The sequence below is a fragment of the Calonectris borealis genome, chromosome 3 (assembly GCF_964195595.1).
Source record: "Calonectris borealis chromosome 3, bCalBor7.hap1.2, whole genome shotgun sequence".
Classification (NCBI taxonomy): Eukaryota; Metazoa; Chordata; class Aves; order Procellariiformes; family Procellariidae; genus Calonectris; species Calonectris borealis.
This window is the reverse complement of record NC_134314.1, coordinates 4,248,961-4,272,060: the sequence shown is the minus strand read 5'-3', so window position 1 is coordinate 4,272,060 and position 23,100 is coordinate 4,248,961. Positions and strand designations below refer to the sequence as shown.

The 23,100-nt window shown below is 49.2% G+C and overlaps 4 protein-coding genes across 4 annotated transcripts; 3 read left to right on the top strand and 1 right to left on the bottom strand.

Annotated features, from left to right (window-relative positions):
• Positions 1–854: 854 nt before the first annotated feature.
• Positions 855–2,057, top strand: LOC142081298 (gallinacin-5-like). Its single transcript, XM_075148001.1, is given in 3 exon segments — positions 855–899; positions 1,247–1,331; positions 1,927–2,057. Coding segments are annotated over 3 exon segments (261 nt in total).
• Positions 2,058–4,764: 2,707 nt separating this feature from the next.
• Positions 4,765–7,194, top strand: LOC142081296 (spheniscin-1-like). The gene is made up of 3 exons (XM_075147999.1): positions 4,765–4,831; positions 6,204–6,291; positions 7,064–7,194. The coding sequence occupies exons 2-3, from the start codon at positions 6,234–6,236 to the stop codon at positions 7,192–7,194; spliced, it is 189 nt and encodes a 62-aa protein (XP_075004100.1). The 5' UTR covers positions 4,765–4,831; positions 6,204–6,233.
• Positions 7,195–11,140: 3,946 nt separating this feature from the next.
• Positions 11,141–13,054, top strand: LOC142081297 (ostricacin-2-like). The gene is made up of 3 exons (XM_075148000.1): positions 11,141–11,215; positions 12,470–12,557; positions 12,924–13,054. The coding sequence occupies exons 2-3, from the start codon at positions 12,500–12,502 to the stop codon at positions 13,052–13,054; spliced, it is 189 nt and encodes a 62-aa protein (XP_075004101.1). The 5' UTR covers positions 11,141–11,215; positions 12,470–12,499.
• A 5,180-nt stretch (positions 13,055–18,234) lies between these two features.
• Positions 18,235–21,299, bottom strand: LOC142081295 (antimicrobial peptide THP2-like). The gene is made up of 4 exons (XM_075147998.1): positions 21,225–21,299; positions 19,932–20,010; positions 19,140–19,260; positions 18,235–18,435 (listed from the first exon to the last, which is right to left on the bottom strand). Exons 2-4 carry the CDS (start codon positions 19,987–19,989, stop codon positions 18,420–18,422), a joined length of 195 nt encoding a protein of 64 aa, XP_075004099.1. The 5' UTR covers positions 19,990–20,010; positions 21,225–21,299; the 3' UTR covers positions 18,235–18,419.
• Positions 21,300–23,100: the final 1,801 nt, after the last annotated feature.

Genomic DNA, 23,100 nt, shown 5'->3' with positions numbered 1-23,100 from the left:
GATCCTACAGCTACAGCCAGAAAAAGGGAAAAGACCTTGGTCCAAATATTTTTTATGTCTGCTGAGCTGTCGTGGCATCAGAGCAAGAGGAGGAGATGGGCTGGGAGCAGCTGCATCTGGCGGTCAGGCTCCTTACAGAATTTTGTTAGGGTGGCAATTAACTACATCTCTGTGTTGTTGCTTTTCAACACATGCACGAGCTTAGTTTTGGGGTGGAGGAGGAAATGAGGAGCTGTCCTGAGTGCCCTGCTCCTGACCACCATGGCAGAGTAGCCTTGGCTGCCGAGAGATCCCCCCAGAGTCAGACCTGCAAATACTTTGTGCAATTTCCCTCGCTGGGGAGAGAAATTGAGGCAGGAAAGAGTGATGAAATAGGATGAGGCATTAGGATAAAAGATATATTCATGTAATTGCTCAGCAAATATACATTAAGCATGAGTATGTTTTTTATATCTATACACACATCCATACATATGCTTGATGAATCTGCAGCAAGGCTGAAAAAGTATTTGAAGGTGGCACCATCAATACATTGAGAATCAATAAAGGGTTACATACAGCAAACTCTTTACACAGCAAACTCTTAACACAGCAAACTCTTAACACAACAAAGTCACAATTGAAGCTTGTCATTCACGGGATTGCCAGTTGGACGGAGATGTCATCCCATGTGGCGTCTTCCTAGTTATTTTCAAGTGAAGCATAGAGAGCACGCTTCACTTCGGGGGAGGAATACAGAGCTCCTTTGTGTTGCGACAGCAGATTGCTTGCCAAGGTCTAACGAACAGGGACGCAGTGTGTCCCAAGACGTGTCCAGCAAACCACAGCTCCCAACGCCCCTTACGCAAGGCGGGATGACACAAGACCCCGGGCTGGAGGCCTGGGAATCCTTCACAGAGGTGTCAGAAGAGCAAAGCGATTCCTCTTATTCTCTGATGGGGCGGGGAGAAGCAGAAAAAGGAGCTTTGGAGCTGGATGTTTTGAAGTGTCAGCAACCCCAGGGGACACTTTGCCACGTGGAGAGACCAGTTGGCTGGGACCAACCTGCTGCTGCTGCTGCCGGGAGCCGAGAGGCTGCGGGAGGCTCCTACCCCCGGGCTGTCGAGCGCGTCCTCCCACCGGTGACTGGTCACATCTCCCAGACGGGCTGTCCCCTCTCCTCCATCCCGTCCCTGTGCAGGTGCTACACAACACGCAGGCAGGGACTCTCCCGTTTATGTCTGCCTCCTTTCTCTTCTTCCCAGAGCTGTGACCCTGCCGGCGACTCCCAGCCATGCGGATCCTGCCTCTCCTCTGTGCTCTCCTCCTCCTGATGCTCCAGGGAGCAGCAGGTAAGAAACGTGTGGGGAAACGTGGAAGGTTTGTCCTTTGTCAATATTTTGTAGGGAGGATTTGCCAGCTGAGATGATGAGTCACGTGTGACTTCTCCTGGTTGCTGTGGCATCCCCCCTTGGGGTCCCTCACACCCCAGACCTTTAAGAAAAGGCTCCTGCTGCAGCTTCTGCAGCTGGGAGAAGAGCTGGGACCTTGTAACAAAGCTCTTGCGCTCCACGGATGAGGATTTGCCACCTTCTCCGTACCTCCTGGCCCTTGCCTTTCTGAGTCAGCATTGCTGGGCACAACAGCCCCGCTGGAGAGGAGGAGGAGGAGGGAGGAAGGCTTCCACCCTTGGATTCTTCCCTTGTGCCAGGAAGGAGCCAGCAGACATGTGGAAAGCCTCTCCTGGAGGCTGCCGAGGGACGGTAGTGAGTGTCTCCCATCCAAGCACCATAAACATCACCTTGATTTCTGCTGCAGACACCTGGCCAGGCATTTGTGGCAGGGGGCAGTCAGGGGTGGGCTAACACTGGCCACGCAGGGACCAGGGGCTGTGCTCATCATCTTGGCAGGGCCCTGCTGAAGGTCTCCTCTTTCTGCACTCTGCAGGGCTGTCCCTTGCTCGAGGATCACCCCAGGACTGTGAGCGCCGCAGGGGCTTCTGCTCTCATGGGTCGTGCCCTCCGGGGATCGGTCGCATTGGCATTTGCTCTGAGCAAGACTTCTGCTGCCGGAGGTAGGTTCAGGGCTGCCTGAAGAGCTGAGGTCGCTGCCTCTTGGGGTTAGAGGTGAGGCTGTTGGAGAAAGAGGGGAGAATATGCAGCCCAAGGGCACAGGGACATCCCTGCGCCCTCACTGCTGCCCTGGTTGGGACAGGCTCTGCCAGACCTTTCCTCCTGCAGGCGATGGTATCCCTGATGGGCTCCTACATCCCCAATGCCAATCTCCGAGCAGCTCTCTGAGACCAGCCCATGCCCTAGCAGCGTGGTCCGGATGATGCTGTGCGGAGGCACCAAGCACCGCTGGGAGCGGCGGCAACCCCAGACAGCCGGACCATGGTCCCACGGGAATCCCTTACCCCAACGTCTCCAATACAAGCTGGTGGTTTGCATTCCCACTGCCGCGGGTTGTGCGTGTGTGTCCTCAGGGAGCGACGTGCGGGCATGCATCTCTTTTCTCTGCGTGCAAGGAAGGGCAGAGAAGTCGGGGTGGATTCCCGATAGGCATGGACCCACAAACACACCCCCCCACCACCCTCACCTACCCTCTCTCCAGGTCGGCCCCAAGCCACAGCAGCATCTCCCCCAGTGTGGGGGGGAACCCACAGGGACCCCAACACCAGCCTTCTCTCTCAGCAAGGGCATCCCTGCACCTCACATCCAGGATCAGGAATGGGGGGGTTGCTATGAACCCCCTAACTTCGGTGGGTGCCTGCTGGTTGTCCACTGGGCCCAAAGCTGGGTCAGAGGAGTCCCCGTGGGGCTGTTTCACAAGTCGCTCTGGTGGCCTTGGGTCCATCCCCAGCTGTGGGGCCTGGGTGCATGGCACCAGGGGGGTGTTGTGGGGTCCAGGGGTAGTTGGGGGGGTGGGGGAAGTCATTCTGCCCCTAAGGAAATAGGGACTGATGGCTGTGCCAGGGGGCCACTCAGGAGATTGGGATTGAGTTGGGGGTCAGTGCTGTGTGGGGGGCTTCAAGATGTGGGGCTGGGTTGGGGGGGGGTATTAGGAGCCCTGGGCCAGGCTGTGGGTCAGAATTGTGGGGGAGCCTTGGGGCAGATTTGATGATGCTCAGCTCAGGGGGGCCATGGGGAGGGCCCTTGCACTGCCGTGGGGCAGTCACCATGGGGGGTGGCAGGGCAGGGGTCATGTCACTACCCCCAGACAGGGAGTGGGGCAGACCAGGGGGCTGGGAGCAGCCTCAGCCTGGGGCATTGGGCACCCCCATGGGCACGGGCCAAGGCCACGTAGGGACATGAGTCGTGGGTGAAGGATGAGGTCTGGATCAGCAGGGCCAAGCTGCAGTTCTGGTGGGGTCCAGCACAAGATCCCCACCTCAAAGCAGCTCCCCTGGGTAGGGGTTGGCCCCAGCCATGGCCTCCCTGCAGTGTGGGCTGGAAACCCTCTCCACATCATAACCAGCAGCCCTTGGCTGTGCTGACCCTGGACTGGTCCTGAGCCTGGTACCAAACCTCCAGGAGTGGGGATGCTCCCAGGACTCTTACACCCACAAAGATACCACCGCGGACACCCAATCTTCCTTCTATGGATTGCTGCTCGGGGAAGATCCCCATCATGCATCTCTCTGGTAGATGGCACCAGACCCTTGGTCTCTGATGTGTGCCACTTCAAGACCTTTCTCCAGGATCCAACTCCCAGAACCATGGTCTCTCTAGGCAATGGACCAGCACTTTTGGTACTCTCTCATACCCAGTACTCCGGCTTGAAGTTTGCTAGAGGACTGCACAACCATGTAGACACACCATAGACAGATTGTTTGTACCAAAATAGTTAGAAATAAAGTTTACTAGTAATATAGGACATACTGTGGTCATCAGATGTAGGGCGTGGCCAGAGAAGCATATTGACCAGCAGCCTCCTCACATGAGCTTGGCCCCTTTCATCCCTTGCTTCTCTCTGCCTCCATGACCCACCTTGATCTTTACCTTTCTGAAGCATCACATAATTCCTATAAACCCACAAACTCTCTTGATCAAGTCCACACCTCCAGGGCCTACTTCACCTTCATTCAATAGTATCCCTTAGTTTGCATAGCTTTACACAGAGACTTTCTTCTATTGAACCACATTTCTGGGTTTTGTACCAGGAACAACAATTTTAGGAGTAGTAAATTCAGACAGAATGAGGTGAGCTGTGCTCTCACCTAATCACTTTTCCTCTATTCACTGTCTGTTTATCTGAGTAGCCATCAGAAAGGTAGCCTTACGCTTGTCGCTTCTTGGCATGTCAAATGCAAATCACCTTGGCAAGGATGAAGCTGTTCATTTAATGTTAAAGGGAGAGAAAAGTAAAATATTTTGTATGATCCTGCATGTCGCACACTACCTGCTTACCAAGTAAACTGAGAGGAAAGGAAGAGACAAATATTTTATCCTTTTATGAGACTGGTTGCTACTGGTGTCTACACCAACCAGCCTGCTTTGTCCAGCCCAGGCAGTTCATGCAGAGTCACTGCAGCCTGTGTGCAGCGGGGTGTCACAAGATGCGTTGCATGAGGATAACGGTGAAAATTGCAACACCCCCAGGAGGCACCTCAGCCTCTCCCATTGCCTCAGAGAGGGATAGGGTGCAACCCCATCATCCCCACACAGATGGGTTGCTTTCTGATTGGCCAGGGGGAGATGTGTCAGCAGGAATAAGCGCATGTCCCACCCACCAGCAATGGTATAAAACCAGGGTGGTTTGGGCAAAACAGTACTCCTTGGATCCAAGGGCAGCTGGACGCGAGCGATTCCTGTTGGGTTTGTTATTGCCTGAACACCAAGACCTTCATCAGGTAGGTAATTGCCGGGTCTTTTTCTGGAAAACTGCCCATTCAGCTTCTCTGTTCAAGTCCCATCACCCTAGAGCCGTCTAAATGATAATGTGTTGGCAGTATCCATGCATATAATTAGGCCATCATAGGAGTCTTAAGAGCCTAGAACACGTGGAAGATGGAACTAAGGGTTCCTAACTACAGGAGGGACTGGAAAGGTGCCTTGATGCTGGTGAAGGGACCCAAGATCTTCCGTTCTGGGAGAATGGGGACTTTCCTCAGCAAAGTAGAGAGATACTTTTCCCACAGCAGTATGGAGATTTCCCATGCTTCCAGGCTTTCAGTTCACTCAAAAGGTTGATTTGTGTTTCTATTTCTGGCCACCAAGACACTTCCCTGTCCTCTTGCTCCTCCCTGGGTCGATGCTGCGCTGGGTAGGGGCAGTAATTGTGGGGCTGGGGAGTGTCTTTGCTGGGAAGCCCAGGAAGGATCTTGAGTTGAGGATGGGCACTTCCTCAAGTCGAGCTGGGAGGATTTTCCTGAGCCCAGGGAAGCAGAGGTGATTGGGCAGGGTGTTTTGGGCAGCCAACTTTGGACTGGCTGAGGTGATGGAGAGCACGAGCTAACCCTTCATATAACATGGCATCTCCAGGCACGTGCATTTCCCTAAATTCCAGAGCCTGGATCCTTTCTTTCCCGTAGCATGACTATGGGCATGGCATTGAGTGTTGACACAAACATCTTCTGATATACAAACCTTCTCTGCTCTGGCCCTTGGTTCAGGAGAGGCAGAATGAGAGAGGAAAGTCACAAGCAGTAATTCTAATCTGCTTGAAATCATGTCATGTTTCATTCCTTGACTGGGGACAACCCTCGAGACAGATCATTTCAGGCCATAGGAATTTAGCACCTTCAGAGAACCCTAGAGATATGGGTCTTTCCAGCAATCAGGGAATATATATGTATTTTGTTAATGAGAGAAGTGTTACATACATGAAGCATGAGGCAGTAAAAGTTAATTAGTTCCGTAACTTTCAAAGGCAAATTTATATCTGCATTTTCCAAATTTCTCTGGAAGTTGTTTTGATTGAATTGGCAACAGTTGGCCCTGAGCTCTGCAGTCTGTGCTTTGGGGAAGGTCTATGGAAGACACAGTTAATGGAAAAGCATCAGCTTAGGTAATCAATTCCCAAGAGATGGAGTCATCATGAAATGCTCCCAAGATATGCAGGGTGGTACAGACCTAAGAATTGTTCTTAAGAGAAAGGTAGAGAAAACATCATCTGCTTTACGTGGAGGTAGCCCCTCTGCAGTTTGGTGTACCACAGTGCCCAGACTTCTACACCACCTGGGGTCCTCCATGTCCTTATCGCCTTGGTGTCCCTCTCTGCAGCGCCGTGAAGACCTGAGACAGGCGTCAGCCATGAAGATCTTGTACCTGCTCTTCCCCTTCTTCCTCCTGTTAATCCAGGGTGCTGCAGGTGAGAGGGAAAGAGGGGAGACGGGTGACATGTGAGCCTCCATCAGTGGGATTTTCCATGTCCCGCAAAGTGACCACATTAGTTGGAGTGATGCAAAGGTTAGGGGGAATAGAGGAAAAGGTGTTTTCTGAGTGCCCTTCCAAGAGGACATGGACTGGGGGTGGAGAGAGCCTCTGGAAATAGAAGCCTGGCTTCTTCTGTGAGTCAGGAAGGGGTTTAGTTTCAGGCTCCAACCCTGCACCCAGCTGTTCCTCTTTGGGTGCCTCTGGATGATCTTTTTCACAGTGCAGGGGTAGGAGAGAGCACCAGGGGGTTGTTGGCTTCGTGGGTTGACTGGGGCACAAAGCTGCCCCTTCTCATCTAGTGGTGTCTCAGCTGAGTGTCCCAAAACCTCCTTACCCCAATCCATGACCCCTGCAGGGGCTGGGCAAGGGTTTTCCATCAGAGGTCACTCAAAGGCAGGACGCAGCCATGACAGGGACGTGGGATGCGAGGAGTGCCCTGCTTGCCAGCTCTGCAGTGGTGGGCACGCAGCTGGGGAGAAAGCATGGCTCTTCCTCGACCTCCTGCTAGTCCTTCCCACTCTCTGTTCTTGTGTGCACCCACTGTGGAGTGAGAGTCCTTCCAGGTGAGACATGTTGCTGTTGGAGATGCGGCTATGGTGAGGTTGAAGACGAGCCCATATATTGGCCTGAAATGCATGGGGAGTGCCAGCCTTTCTGCAACCACACGCTGCTATACCAGATTATCACTTTAATTGCTTTCTGTGTAGCATTCCCCATGGGAAAAGGAAGCTCGTTCGTATGCGCACGAAGAGGGGGATACTGCACTTTTGGGCGTTGTCGCTACCCCGCAATATCTGCTGGAAGATGTTCACGATTCCGCTCATGCTGCAGAAGGTAAGGTCTAGATTCCTGGCTGAGGAAAGAATTTCCTCCTTTGTCCACAGAAATAGCTGTTAAAAATGCCTTTGTAGCCAATGCCTGTAAATACTCTCCTGCATTTATGCTTTGTGGGGGAGGCCCAAGAAGGAAGGGAAAAGCCCTTGTAGATTGGGAGCTGCCTGGTGTGGGGCTGAAGGAGGCCAAGGTCAGCCAGCACCTCCCCACGCTCCTTCAGCCCCATGAGACTCATTCAGGCTTTGCAGAGGGCTCTCCCAAGCTCTCAAAGAGTGAAGCATTCACTGTCCTCGGACAGCATGGAGGACATGATCCTGGTTTTGCTGCATCTGCATAGACGTGGAGTCAGGGCTGCCAACACTGGGATAACAGGGGTCCAAACTGCAGTGAGGACTGAAGCTCACCTCCGTTGAGCCTGCTTCTCTTGCACCATAGACTTGCTTGTCATCGCAGGGGAGGTGGGAGAGTGTGGGAGGAAGCGAAAAGTAAGTCACAACAGGTGACGTGCTTGTCTGCTTTCTTCGTACAGTGTCTGGGGTTGAGACCCTGAACCTTCCAAGCAGGATGTCCCCCTCGCTTCTGGCTCCTGGAACCATCTGCTGATGTCCTCTCCCCTCCCTGCCTCTGCCGTCCCCAGGTGGTGCGACAGCGGGAGTGGAAGCGCTGCTCCTGCTGGGTGCCCGGGTGCTCGTGGGCTGGAGACATCCCGTCACGGACCTGGTGTCGTTTGGGCAGGGGCTGCTTTTCCCGGCTTGAATAAAGACGAGCAGTTTGGCATTGCAGCGGGTGGGACGTGTGGCCGTTTCCTTGTGACGGAGGGTGTGCGGCGCCTGCTCGCTCTGGGGGTGGCGGTGGGTTGGTGGCAGGAGAAATGCCTGCGGATGCTGGGGGTCATCACTGTGATCCCTGGGGATGCTCTTGCCCGGCAGTGGTGTGGGGACACCGATCCCAGCAGTCCCTGCCAGGCCAGGGTGTTTGCTGTGGGTGTGATGGAGCTGCTCTGCGGATGCTCCCTCCTGGGGAGCGGGAGCCTTGTTCTGGTTTTCATAGGCCTGGACTTCTTTCTTTTGCCAGGACTCTACTTCCATGTCAGTCTCTTTTTGTGGTGGGTAACGTTCCTTTCTTGTGATGAGCGCTCAGCCCAAGTGAGGATGAATTCAAGGGAGGCACCGTCCTGTTGCTTGGTGGGAAAGGTGTCTCCTTGGATGCTGTGCAGGAAATGTCTGTGTCCAAATGGACCAGGACATTGCTCCAACTGGAAGGGTCAGACTGCCCACTTTTGTTTGAGCATTTATCTGTGGACACACTGGAAATTCACTCTCAATCTCATTATCGGCTGGGCAAATACGTGACTAGTTGGAGTCCAGGAAAGGCCTCTGCACTCTCTGCAGATGGTGGCTGGGCTGCCAGCAGTGTTGGTGGGAGGTGCTGGAGGATGCTGGGTCACTGCAGCCCCAGCAGCAGCTCCAAGGCTGGGCAGTGCAGTAATGTCAACCCAGGGGTGTCCCCATGTCCCTGGGCTGCATATTCTCCCCTTTCTCCAACAGACAAGGGAAATTTTCCAATGGAAAGCAGAGTGATGTTTGTGGCACTTGCATGGGATGCTCACTACTGTCCCTCAGCAGCCTCCGGGAGAGGCTCTCCAGCATGTCTGCTGGGTTGTTCCTGGCACAAGGGAGGACTCCGAGGGTGGAAGCAGGATCTGCCTTTCTCCCTCCTCCTCCTTTCCCGCTATGACCAGCGCTGCCGACTCAGAAAGGCAAGTCAGAGCGGGAGGTATGGAGATGGTGACAAAACCTCATCCCTGGAGCGCGAGAGCTTTATTACAAGGTCCCAGCTCTGGTCCCAGCTGCAGAACCTGGTAGGAGTCTTTTCTTAAAGATACGGCTGTAAAGGACCCCAGGGAGGATGCCACAGCAACCAGGAGAAGTCACACGTGACTCATGACCTCAATGGAGGAAAAATAAGTATCTGTACCAAAAGGTTTGGCTTCTGTCTTCTTTCATCTGCATTATGTCTATAAGAAAACCTCATTAACTACTGGGCAGCTTCACTGTAGTATCAGATATGTCGTGGTTTAACCTGGCAGGCGGCCAAATACCACGCAGCCGCTCGCTCACTCCCCCCACCCCCCCAGCGGGACGGGGAGAGAATCGAAGGGTAAGAGTGAGAAAAACTCGTGGGTTGAGATAAAGACAGTTTAATAGAACAGAAAAGGGAAAATAATAATAATAATGATAGAATATACAAAATGAGTGATGCACAATGCATTGCTCACCACCCGCGCTGACCGATAACCAAGTAGCGATCGGTACTTCCTGGAATACGCCTACCGTTCATATACTGAGCATGACGTCACATGGTATGGAATACCCCATTGGCCAGCTGGACTGGCTGTCCTGATTATGTTCCCTCCCATCTCGTGTACCTAGCTCAGTCAGTAGGCACGGGAGCTGTCCTTGGACTAGGAGGGCACTTAGCAACAACTGAAAACATCAGTGTGTTATCAACATTCTCCTCATACTAAATCCAAAACACAGCATTAGGAAAAAATTTAACCCTATCCCAGCTGAAACCAGGACAGATAAATCCTCCATTTTTCTATACACTTAATTCATTCATCTCTTACCTGTTGCTCCGTGGAGCATGAGGAGGAGGGCACAGAGGGCAGGCGGGAGTCGGTGGTACCTCAAAACATCCAGCCCAAAAGGTCCTTTTCCTGTTTCTCCTCCCAGCCAGAGAAAAGCAGGCGTTGCTTTCCTCTTCTGACACCTCTGAGAAGGATTCCCAGCCCTCCAGCCCTGGGTCTTGTGTCACCTTGCCTTGCATAAGGGCCGTTCAGCAGTGTGGTTTGCTGGACATCTCTTGGGACACACGCACACACATACACTGCATCCTTGCTCACTAGAAACCAGCACCAAACTGCTGCCGTACCACAAAACGGAACTTTTTCTGCTTCTCTTCAAGAAGCTCTCCCAGTAAAACTCAAGATCAGTCTTCTGGGCAGGTGGCCCTCTGCTTCTGCTAAGCATGCAGAAGCCATCTTCCACCGTTTTCGCGATTGCTATCTTGGCACCGTGACTTGACATCTCAATGGCGTACAGGCAAGGAGAAAAGGCCGAGAGGCCAGGCTCCACTACCAAAATCCCTAGCAGGTACCCACTTGGAGTTGGGGGGGACCAGATTGCTCTTCCAAACACCATGAGAGGCAGTTGCCAAGTCGGGCATGCAGCACAGCCCCCTCCCGCCCAGCAAGGACTGCCATTTCTCCCGATCGCATGAATGGCAACAAACGCATTGGCTTCACAAGCCATGGCTACTTCCATCTTATATTTTTTCACCTTGGATGGCTTTAGGAAGAGATGCAGATTCGTTGGATCACCTGGTTTACAGACCTTAATGTGTATCCTGGTGTTATTCTCACTTTATCTGAAGAGTCACCAGAGAGCGTCATGCTTATCACCTTTGACATGTCAGGTGCACAGACATCTTGCCCCAGAAAAAGGTGTTCTTGCAGTGTCTAGAGGTGGGAGGGTTTTCAATATTCTGCATGTTCTTGCACATCACACATTAGCTGATTATTTAATCAGATGAGAAGAGACAAAGAAGGACTCCCTTCTTCTGGGACTGGGCTGGTGCTGGTGTCTGCACCAACCAGTTACTTTCTCCATCCCAAAGATTTTTCAGCAAGCCACCGCAGCCCGCATGCCCGCTGTGCAGCGGGGTGTCACAAGATGTGTTGCATGAGGATAACGGTGAAGATTGCAACAACCCCCAGGAGGCACCTCAGCCTCTCCCACTGCCGCAGGGAGGGATGAGGTGCAACCCCATCACCCCCACACAGATGGGTCACTTTCTGATTGGCCAAGTGCATGTTCCACCCACCGGCTACAGTGTGTAAAACCAGGGTGTTTTGGGCAAAGTGATACTCCTTGATCCTAACACTTCTGGGTGAAAGTGATTCCTGGTTGGATTGTTACAGCCTGTTGCTGCCTTGGTGCACTCTGAACCAACACCTTCATCAGGTAGGTGACTGTGGAGCCTCTTCCAGGCTCACCCACCCATTCAGCCTCTCTGTGCAAATCCATCTTCCTGGAACCCTCTAAATGACAAACTGTTGGAAGTGTCTCTGAATGTAAACAAGTATCAGAGCTGCCTGGGAAAGAGAATCAAAACCTTCCTATGAGTCTTAAGAGCCCAGGACATGTGGGAGATGGAACCAGATTTTCCTAAGTACGGGAGAGACTGGAAAGGTGCTTTGATGCTGGAGGAGGGACCCGAGATCTTCTGTTCTCAGACTTTCCTCAGCAAAGTAAGGAGATACTTTTCCCACAGCAGTACAGAGATTTCCCATCCTTCCAGGCTTTCAGTTCACTCAAAAGGTTGATTTGTGTTTCCATTTCTGGCCACCAAGACACTTCCCTGTCCTCTTGCTCCTCTCTGGGTCGATGCTGCGCTGGGTAGGGGCAGTAATTGTGGGGCTGGGGAGTGTCTTTGCTGGGAAGCCCAGGAAGGATCTTGAGTTGAGGATGGGCACTTCCTCAAGTCGAGCTGGGAGGATTTTCCTGAGCCCAGGGAAGCAGAGATGAGTGGGCAGGGTGTTTTGGGCAGCCAACTTTGGACTGAGGTGATGGAGAGCACGAGCTAACCCTTCATATAACATGGCATCTCCAGGCACATGCATTTCCCTGAATTCCTGTTGGTTTGGCTATTGACATGGCACTGAGTGTTGGCACAAGCGTCTCCTGATGTGCAAACTTTCTCTGCTCTGGCATTTGATTAAGAAGAGGCAAAAGGGAGAGAGCAAATACTGTAGTGGTAAAAGTGGTCTGCTTACTGTGCTGGGAAGTGTATCTTGTGTCACCCTTGATCCTGTCTCTCTGGAAAATTCTGCTCAGGGGACAAACACATGCCCTGCAAAAGTTGTGAGGGACTATAACTTGTAAAAGTAATTTTTCGTTCCTTATAATCTGAGTTTCAGTGGATGTTGTTTTGAGTATGATGGCAACAACTAGGCATGAATGGCATGAACCCTTCAGTCCATGTTTTGAGGAAAACATCAGGAAGAGCTGTAAAGAACACAATGAAATAAACTCCAGATTGTCCACGACCAAGGCTGGTGTTTCCCAAAATGCTCCCAGGATACCTGTGAAGTTGCAATGCTAAGAATCATTATTATCTCTTTTTGTTGGAGATTGCGCTTCTGCTTTTTGGCTCACCATGTGTGCCCAGCCTTGTCCATGTCCTTTCTTTGTTGTCTTGATCTGTCCCCTCTGCAGCCCCGTGAAGACCCAGGACAGGCGTCAGCCATGCGGATGCTGTACCTGCTCTTGCCCTTCTTCCTCCTGTTGGTGCAGGGTGCTGCAGGTGAGAGGGGAAGAGGGGAGATGGGGTGAGGTGTGAGCCCCCATCAGCGGAGTCCTCCATGTCCTGGGAAGTGATCAGATTTGTAGATATACATAACGTTTGGGAGGGATTGGATCTGATGAATGCCTGGGCAGCTCAGGAGCCAGCACGGCGCTTCCTGGACCTCACACTGGTCTTTCCCTATGACTTTCCCCACGTTCTACAGGAAAGATAACCTCCTACTGGAGAGGTAAAGATGTTGGGTTTGGTGCTCGGTGCATGTGGGAGACTGAGATCCAGGGGTAGTGAGTGTCACCCTCTCTGGAGCCATGCACATTTTTTACAGTTGTCCCATACTCACTTTCTTTGACCTCTTTCACTGTATAGGATCCTCCCGGGCTCCAGGAAATAAGGCAGAATGTCATCGGCAACAAGGCTTCTGCGGATTTCTGCAGTGCTCTTTCCCCTTTGTCATTAGTGGAAAATGTTCAAGGTTTTTCTTTTGCTGCAAAAAGTAAGTTTTGGAATTAGAAACACTACTGTGATGGCAGAAAGAGTGGCTGTTGTGTTTAAGTGCCCATGACTAGCTAACAGCTCAGTGCTATACATGCTCCAAGGCAGAGGCCAGGAGAGGAAAGGAAAGGTACTTGGACCTGCCCTGAGTGGGCTGAAGGAGGCCAAGGTCAGCCAGCACCTCCCCACGCTCCTTCAGCCCCATGAGACTCATTCAGGTTTTGCAGAGGGCTCTCCCAAGCTCTCAAAGAGTGAAGCATTCACTGTCCTCGGACAGCATGGAGGACATGATCTTGGTTTTGCTGCATCTGAATAGACGTGGAGTCAGGGCTGCCAACATTGGGATAACAGGGGTCCAAACTGTCTGCAGTGAGGACTGAAGCTCACCTCCGTTGAGCCTGCTTCTCTTGCACCATAGACTTGCTTGTCATCGCAGGGGAGGTGGGAGAGTGTGGGAGGAAGCGAAAAGTAAGTCACAACAGGTGACGTGCTTGTCTGCTTTCTTCGTACAGAATCTGGGGTTGAGACCCTGAACTTTCCGAGCAGGATGTCCCCCTCGCTTCTGGCTCCTGGAACCATCTGCTGATGTCCTCTCCCCTCCCTGCCTCTGCCGTCCCCAGGTGGTGCGACAGCGGGAGTGGAAGCGCTGCTCCTGCTGGGTGCCCGGGTGCTCGTGGGCTGGAGACATCCCGTCACGGACCTGCTGTCGTTTGGGCAGGGGCTGCTTTTCCCGGCTTGAATAAAGACGAGCAGTTTGGCATTGCAGCGGGTGGGACGTGTGGCCGTTTCCTTGTGACGGAGGGTGTGCGGCGCCTGCTCGCTCTGGGGGTGGCGGTGGGTTGGTGGCAGGAGAAATGCCTGCGGATGCTGGGGGTCATCACTGTGGTCCCCAGGGATGGTCTTGCCCGGCAGAGGCGTGAGGACACCGATCCCAGCAGTCCCTGCCAGGCCAGGGTGTTTGCTGTGGGTGTGATGGAGCTGCTCTGCGGATGCTCCCTCCTGGGGAGCGGGAGCCCTGTCCTGGTCCTTCGGTCACGAGTGTCCCTTGTCCCTGACAGCCACGGCTTCATGCACAGGGCTGTGCTGGGTGGCATGTCCCTTGGGTGGGCATGGCTGGGGCTGCCCACCCAACCCATCCCAGAGGCCCCACCACACAGCGGGATGGGACCTCCATCTCCCTCATCTACAGTGGGGCTGAGGGTTGCAGAGCAGTCCCCGCTCAGCTCCCTCCCTGCTGCCAGCCCCACAGCACCAACCCCTCTACCAGACCCAGAGTCTGTCCCTGCCACATCCCTCCTGGAAGGGCCTAATCACACAGACAGCCCCCAAGGAAACCTTCATAGGCCTTGGAGGGAAGTAGGTGGTCTCCCAGGCTGGCTGTCCAGCTCCTCCTCAAGGTGGCCTCTCCAGTGGGTCTCATGGACCACAACCTAGAAATGTCCAGAAGTGTAGTCCAGCAGGGAGAAAGCAGGGTGTCTTCTCCTCTCTGTCTGCCTCAGACAAACTGGGATTGCAATGCTGTTCTCCGTGAACAACCAGTGACCTCAACCTTTCTGCAAGTGCAGACCTCTGCCCTGTATAGTTAAACACACGTGTGTGTCCATGCCCACGTGAGTATGTCAGCAACCGGTGACCCTGGCTGTTTTACTGAATCCTTTCCATTCCAAGGAAGCAGATCACCCTCAGCATTCCATCCCTGACTTCCCCACCTTCTGCTTCCCCACTGGGCGTGCAACCCTTCCCAGAGCCATGGGGCTGATGCCTGCATTTGCTCCCAGGGCATCTCTGCCCTGGTCCTGAAGCTGAAGGTCCCTGCTGGATTCAGAGTTTCTCAGTCTCCTGTGACATAAATTCCTGTAGGAGGTTTGTAGGAGTGAGTGGAGATGTGCACAATCCCAAGAGCTGTGTCCACATTAGCTAGGGTCTTTCCTCACATCCACCAGCAGCTCCCACCCTGCTGTCCAGTCCCACACCCAGCACAGCATGTTCCCACTGACTTTCCAGGATCATTCATGTATCATTTAACTGAATATTTAGCAGTCACCGTGAACACCCTTTATCTCAGCAGTGCAAAGCTGTTCAACTCTCCCATGGGCCCCTTTGCCCGGAACATCTTGAACAAGACTGATGGTGTTGTAGAAAGTCACACCATGAGTTTAATATAGTAGAGATAGAGGAGAAACAGCAACAAAAGGAGAAAGATCAATGGATAAATGATATTTTCTGTTACCCATGATACGACATGACTTACATGGAAGCAGTGAACTGGAGATGTTGATTTATGTGTGCGTTTGAACGTCAGCTCATAAATGCATGCAGCAATCAATGTGTTATTTCCAAAACAACTGATGAAACCACATAAAAGCAGAGATAAAGCCCTTCTTATAATTTTGAAAGGTAAGAAGGTTTATAATACTCATGTTCTTGCACATCTCACGCTAGCTGATTATTTTGTCAAATTGGAGGAGACAAGGAGGGAAACATTACCTGCTTTTTTGAGACTGGTTGCAGCTGTTTGCACCAGGCAAAGTCCAGGCAGTTCATGCCAAGCCACTGCAGCCCATGTGCCCTCTGTGCAGCGGGGTGTCACAAGATGTGTTGCATGAGGATAATGGTGACGATTGCAACAGCCCCAGGAGGCACCTCAGCCTCTCCCATGGCCCCAGGGAGGGACAAGGTGCAACCCCATCACCCCCGTGAAGATGGGTCACTTTCTGATTGACCAAGGGGAGATGTGGCCATGGGAATAAACATATCTCACCCACCAGCAGTAGTATGAAACCAGGGTGTTTTGGGCAAAGTGGGTATTCCTTGACCCCAAGGGCATCTGGACGCAAGTGATTCCTGGTGCATTTGTGGCTGCCTGAAGACCAAGACCTTCCCTCAGCAGGCACGTAACTCTGGGGTCCCTTTCAGGTTGGCCACCCATTCAGTCTCTCTGTTCAAGTCCCATCACAGTGGAACCGTCTAAATGACAAACCGTTGGATATATCTGTTCACATAATGACGTCATCTGAGATTTATAGGGAAAAAAGTAAATTGAAAATATGAATTCCTTCCCATTAGAGCTGAAGCTGAATCCAGGATTTCCCCAGCACAGGAGAGATGATTGAAAAGTTTCTGTGATGTTTGAAGAGGGACACCAAGATCTTGTATTCTGGGGAAATGGGAACTCTGTAATTTAAAGGGAGGAGCCGCTTTACATGCAGCAATACAGAGAATTGCCATTCTTTCAGCCTTCAGTTAACTTGAAAGGTCACGTTTTCTGGATCTCTTTGGCCACTGAGACACTTCTCTCCCCTCTTTCTCCTAACTGGGGAGCTGCTGCGCAGAATCATTTCGTGATCGTAGCTTTACTATTGCTTTTGCATTCAGCATTGGCACAAGCATCTCTGAAGCGTGCAAACCTTCTCTACTTTGGCCTTTGGTAAGGAGATGCAGAAGCAAGAGGGCACAAGCGCTAGGCATAACCCTTATCTGACAAGCATATCTGAAAGCGTACCTAGTCTATCCCTTTGATTCTGTAATTTTAAATGTCATAAATCAGGTCTTCTAAGGACCTTCTCTGTATAGTTCATTAACACCATTGAACATTGTTTAGTGTAGGAAATCCTACAAGGAACAGCAGGCTAGATATTACATTTTCATCATGTATTTGGGCTAAAAGTGAATATAATATAATTACCCTGCTTACCTGCTGGTTAAGGAATAGTCAACAACTGTGTTCTTTGTAAGCTAATTCCTTTGTACACTTGCATCCCTCAGCAAAACTTACAACTTCTGTCATGATGACAACTAAAAACACCCTCATGTTTTCTAGGCACAGATTTGCACTGTTTTGTCTCTGTTCTGGTGTCTTTTTGCCCCTCTTTATACAGAGTGCTGGAATTGCTTTCAACCATAACGCTCCTATGCATTCTCTTTGCTTTTCTCTTAGCAGTGTCGGTTAGAGAGCAAGTTTACAGTCTACACCAAAGAGAAAAAAAAAAAGAAATAAACACTCAGAATCTTTTTTTTAAGATCTGCCCAATCAGTTTTGAACTGGTTTTTGAGGGTGGACATAATCTAGCTGCTGTAAATACACTGAGAAGAGGCCTGAAGCATGAGATTTTGCCTGAATGCATGGCCGTGTTGCATGTTGGATGCCTCCTCTAGATACATTCCCTCTAGGGGACAACAGTACCCTCTCAGCCCCCTTTGATGTGTGAGCAAGCCCTGCCTACTGTCTCACTGCACCACAGGGCCAAACTGTCAGCTAGCACCAGGCAGAGGGTCTACAACTTGTCCAGCCATGCATTCCTCCAAACACCCATTTTTCAAAGACTTTGAGTTATGTTAACTGTTGCCGTGACTTGAGTATAAGAAATCATGCCACAGAGGATTAGAAGTTGGATGAGATACCTGAGGATAAGTTTGTTCCCTGCTAAGAAGTGCAAAGAAATAGTCATAGGACATATAAATGCTGCAATTTTGGCAGGCAAACAAAATCCCCTCCTGAACAACATTTCAGAAATGTGTGTATCCCAACGGAGAACTGAAGGGAGTGTGCCATATGGTGGAGGGAGGGGGAGAGGAGCTAATGAAGAGAGACCAGTATAAGCTGTTCTCCATCTATTATCTTTTATGCATCCTCTCAGAGGGACAGGTGGGGGAAAAAAAAAGCAAAACTTACATCCATTGCTGTGAAATTACAGGACGAACAACCTCTGGAGAGAAAAGAACTGGCATAAATTGTTGCACTATTTAAAAAAAAAAGAAAATAGATCTACATCTTTCCCGTGATGCTCACAGGCATCTTCCAGAAGCCAGAACATTAAGTCTCACGTGAGGAGGTTTTAATGGATAGTGGATGTCTGGGGTTTTAGCTATTTGTATTTCTCTTTCCCCAAGAAAAGATTTCTGCATAATAAGAAAAAAAGGGTTTTGGCATCTGAACACATTCCCGCAAAGGGAAGCTGACTTCTTCCAGCCAGCCTGTCTCTTGGTACTGGAGGGTAAGGCCTTCAGTCCATGTCTGTCTGGCCCTGGACAGCTGCCATGTCTCAGAAAAGCTCCAATTAAGGAGCAGTTGGCATTGCAAATTGTTGCCTTCCAGGGTCTGTGTGTCAAAACCCAGGTAGGATCATTGCCCTCAGCCCATGCAACAGACACCCATGTTTCAGTGATGTGAATGCAAAGCAGCAAAAATTTATTCAAAAAGAGGGAAAGCAATGGATTTACTCTACATCATAAAGCTTTTAACATTAAAAATGAAAGGTGCAGGAGGCTTTATAGCAGGATCCAGCGGTTTTGGCAGTAAGGGGATTCAAAGCAAATTCCTAGGTTTAAAAGAAATTTTCATCGCTCTTGAATGGAGAGTCCATGAAGTTTTTATAGATCCCATGGGCTGTACAAAGAAAAAAAAAAGCTTCAGATTCTCTTTCTGCTTGTATTCCCTCCCTACTTACTCTCAGTCCATGCATATTTTCCTCTTGGATATAAATACTTTCCAAAATACCTAATGTCATGTGTAGTCATGCTGGGACAGCCATGTGCACTCATCCCTGTGAATAAGAGTGTTTTCCTATTGCTTCAGGAAAAGCAGGGAATTAAATTAATATCCTTTGATACGGGGGTGAATGCATTCATTCCTCAGCGAAAATAGAAGGCTGCCTTTCATATGATTATTTCTTTTTACAACACGGTTGCGCTTTTTGCACACATTTGATGGCACTTAGAGATGCGTGTTCATCCTGCAGCGTAACTGAATTCCCCTCTGTTCCCCATAGAGCACAGCAGCCCAGCTCTGCAAATACCAAACCCTGATATTTTGCTCTGGCATGGGAGCTGTTAAGGGGTCAAACAGAGCTGGGACAGCACAAGGCTGACATCTCCAACGGTACTTTATCCTTCTTGCTGGGGCAGATCATGGTGTACATCTCAGGAGAAAGAGCACCGTGGAGCTCAACCTACTTCAACGCTTGACTGTCCTCATGGCGTCAAGGTTTTTTTTCCTTATATCCAGTCTGAACATTCCATAGCACCTTGGGGTTAAGGACACAAGCAAAATAGATTTGTCTGCAGATAAGTCTTGGTGAATGTCAAACTTACAATTTGCAGCAGGAAAGGAACCCAAAGCAACTTCCAACTCTAACCATCTGGAAAGGACATCTTCCTATGCGACAGGACCCCTTTCTACAGACAAACATGTCCCGGCGGGGTGAAGACAAACCTGCAATAATAAAAAAATTTCTTTCCCTCTCGTTCTGCAGGGCCAGGCAATGCAGCCATAATGCCAGCAGGGTTTCCCATTCGTTGAGCTGCCTTCACCACCAACTTACTTTAAGGACTGTTGCCCAGATTTGTCCATGTTGAAAGGCCATGTAAGAGGTGAGATTACAAAGCAGGTCTACACCTTGTAGAGGTGGGATCCTTAGCTCACAGTGCATCTAAATAGATGGCCTTAAAGCCCAGACGGAGAATGATACAGACCTTCTGACTCATTGTCCTTTACCTTATGGAAAAGGGTCATGGGTCCAGAGGCTTTAATACCGGCTGCTATCTGAAAATAGTTGGCCAGCCTTCATTTTCATCTGCACATGCACTGCTGAGTGTGCTGTTATCCAAAGACCATGGCCACCACAGACACCATCTCAAGCATCTAACACCAGAGCATTTAGTACAATCTTTTTAGGAAGACGACAGAAATGAAAAATCATTTTTCTTCAGAAGTCATAATTTCTCCACCTCTGAAAGAGTTTTCATAGGGGAGTACAGGCACTGAACTATTTGACTAACTCCTGCTCGGTTTCCAGCAATTTCAACCAGCAGTGGTTAAAATGTGCTGGGAAGTTTACTTCAGGTGCACAACAATCCCCTTCTAGCATCTCTTTTCCATCTTACCTGGAGAAACCTGGAGTGCCAAGAAGAGGAGAGAAAAGAGCAGGTAAAGGATCTTCATGACTGTGGATTTGCTGTGTCGCTGTAAGGAAAAGGACCAAGAAAGATGTATGAGAGACAGTTCCTGGGATCTACAGTCTTCTGAACTGTACAAATACTGTGGTAATCAAAATGGCATTTATATTGCCTTTTTCTTCAGACTTTCAAAAATAACCAGTAAGACCCATGTGACATCATGACTGCTGTGTGAGCATTTCTGGGAAAAGTAAATATATATGGGTGACATGCTTTCAGGATATGTGATCATTAAGTTATTTTAATAGTTTGATTGCTCGGATTTCTTTCATATTTTGCAAATAGTCCTTAGCCAAAATGCAATCATGCCTTTATTTTTAGTTAAATGTTTTATCTAATAAATAAACAACACTAAGCAAAATGAGGTGATTGTACAGTCAAACTTGCAAACTTCAGGAAAAAAATGTACATTTTGCAATGTTAAAATTTATAAAGAAATAACAGCTAAAACGAACTTGCTCAAAATCTTCAGTCTTAGTCTACAGGCAGCAGTTCTAGAATGGAAATGTACAACCAAATCAGTTCCCATTTGACAAATGAAATTTGAAAAGCAAAAATGTAATGCCTTCATTGAAAGAGTTAATAATTGAACTAATATCAACAAAATGGGATAAGATAGCCTACAAAGGGGCTTATGGATAAAGAAGAGATAGTTAATGTCATATATCTCGGCATTAGAGAATCTTCTGATCTGTCACAAATTATGTTCTCTTAAGTAAGGAAGGTAAATGAAGTTGTGCTGAAAGGTCATATTTCTGCAAATGGAATGGTAAAGGGTGGCTCAAAACAGCTTTGAAATTCATATTAGAGGTTTTTCTGTATATATGAAAATATCAGGAGAAACAAGTAGGCAAAGTTAACAGCTCTGAAAATGAAATAAAGTTCTTAACATAGAGACATAGATAAAAAATATATACTGGTTTCCATCAAAGAGACCACCAATTTTTCTGGACCACAGACCTCTCTAAAGTAACCTGACCCAGCCAGATATTTTTCCTAGGAGTTAGTAAGCAGAGTATTTTTATCAAAGTATTCTAGGTATTAACACATATTTGAACTATTTGCACTACCTGTGCAATTTCTGGAAAACTTAGACTAACCTTTTTTAGTAACCTACAAATTTAGGTTAATAATGGGGGTTTGTTTTGAGAATTTTTTTTTTTTTGAGGAAAAGACAACAGCAGACATTGAAAGAAAGACTGAAAAGAACTGAGAAGTTACCAGGTATCAGGTGAGCCCAGAAGCCAAACAAGACCTGCTCTTGGTCCTTTCCCTCCAGAGGGCTTTGGCTGTGGGACTGAGACCCTCTTTTATAAGGTGTTTCCAAAGGGGAGTGACAACTGCTTTCTCTTCTCAGCAAGTACACATTGAGCCAATCAAAAAATTACCCATTTTTTGGTGACTTCAAATCCAACCAGAATCAAGTTGCTTTTCATTTCCCAGTGAAAAAGCAGGGTTTCTCTCTGAACCTATTGAAACTTTTCTTCTGGAAGATCCCGGGTTATTCATGCAATACCTCTTATGACACTCCAGTTTGTGTAAGACACGTTAAGCCACCGTGGTATGTGTCAAACATCTTGGGACATACGTTGAACTGTTCCTGCTTAGGAGCAAGATAATTCATTGCAATACAAAACATCTGCATGCCTCTTTGCACTCCCAGTTAATTTTTTGTTCCATAAATACAGAATATAAGAATACACAATATAAGAACACAGAATGGACATAGGAAATTAAAACAAATGTCCATTGGCTTAGTGGCCAGTGGCCACTAGGGATGCCTAAGTAAAAAGCATAAAATGTACAGAAATAGGGTGAGTCCATCATGGTTATGTCCCTGTACACCCTTCCAGCTGGTGGAAAATACATCAGTTTAGGGAAATCCAGTGCCAGAGGCTGTCTCTGGACCCTCAGGCTGCAGAGCTCCTGACCGAGCATTTTTCCATTACTCTGGCTGATCTTCTTGTGCTTCTGGCCTCCACAGGACCTTCAGTTGATAATTCCACAAACATACTATGCCTTAGGTTAGCATTCATTCATTTTTTGCTTATCTGCTCTCAGTCTGCCAGCTGATCGTCTCTGCTTTTTCTGTCATGGGAAGCAGCAAATAAATATTCCATTTTCACCTCTCTGCATCACTACTGATGCTGTGATCTTGTCTGTCTATTTTCCCACAATGAAAAGAGGGATTCTGTCAACCACATCTGTCAAGATAAGTCTTCAAATGGATCCAGCTGTTTCAGTGGATCATTCCTGTGGTACATGTGTCTTATTTTTTCAGTTCTACTGCACCCTTTTGGGAATGGGCTGGTTAGAATTGCATGTAACGTCCAAAATGCATCTTGGATTTGTACAGTGCCGAATCATATTTGTTCTTTTGTTTTCAGCTCCTTTTTTTTCCCTCAATTCCTAACATTTGCCTTGCCTTTTTTGTCCACAGGTGAACACTGACATTTCTAGAGCAGTATCCACAGTGAAGTCTACAATTGCATTAGTGCAGTTTTGAAGCAACCCCTTGATGGTCCCCTGTGACTTCATGCTGGTTCAGTTTGCAGAGGGGTTTTCATGTGTGCAGACTGGATTCCTTCCTAGGAGGAAAGTGAACCAGAAGTTTTGCTTCGAAGGTACTCCAAAGGTACTCTGAAGGTACTCCAATGCCTAGTGGGGCATGAACCACTGGGTGGGCTACACCACCTCAAGATCCTGTAGAGTGTACGTAACATTTCTTTCGTTTGGAAACCTGGAGAGTTTGGACTGGGGGATCAGCCGTTTGAGGAGAGGCTGAAGGACCTATCTTTGTTCAGCTTGGAGAAGACATGGCTAAGGGTCATCTAGTTGCTGTTCACAACTACCTAATGATAGCTATAGAGAAGATGGAGCCACACTCTTCTCAGAGGTGCACAGTGGAAGGATGAGAGGTAACAGACAGAAATTACAATGAGAAAAATTCCAATCAGATATAAGCAAAAAACCCCTCTCACAATGAGGGTCATCAAACACTGGAATGGGGGCCCAGAGAATTTATCGAATCTTGATCCCCATATAGATATTCAAACTCAACTGGAAAAAGCTCTAAACAACCCGGTGTGTCTTTGAA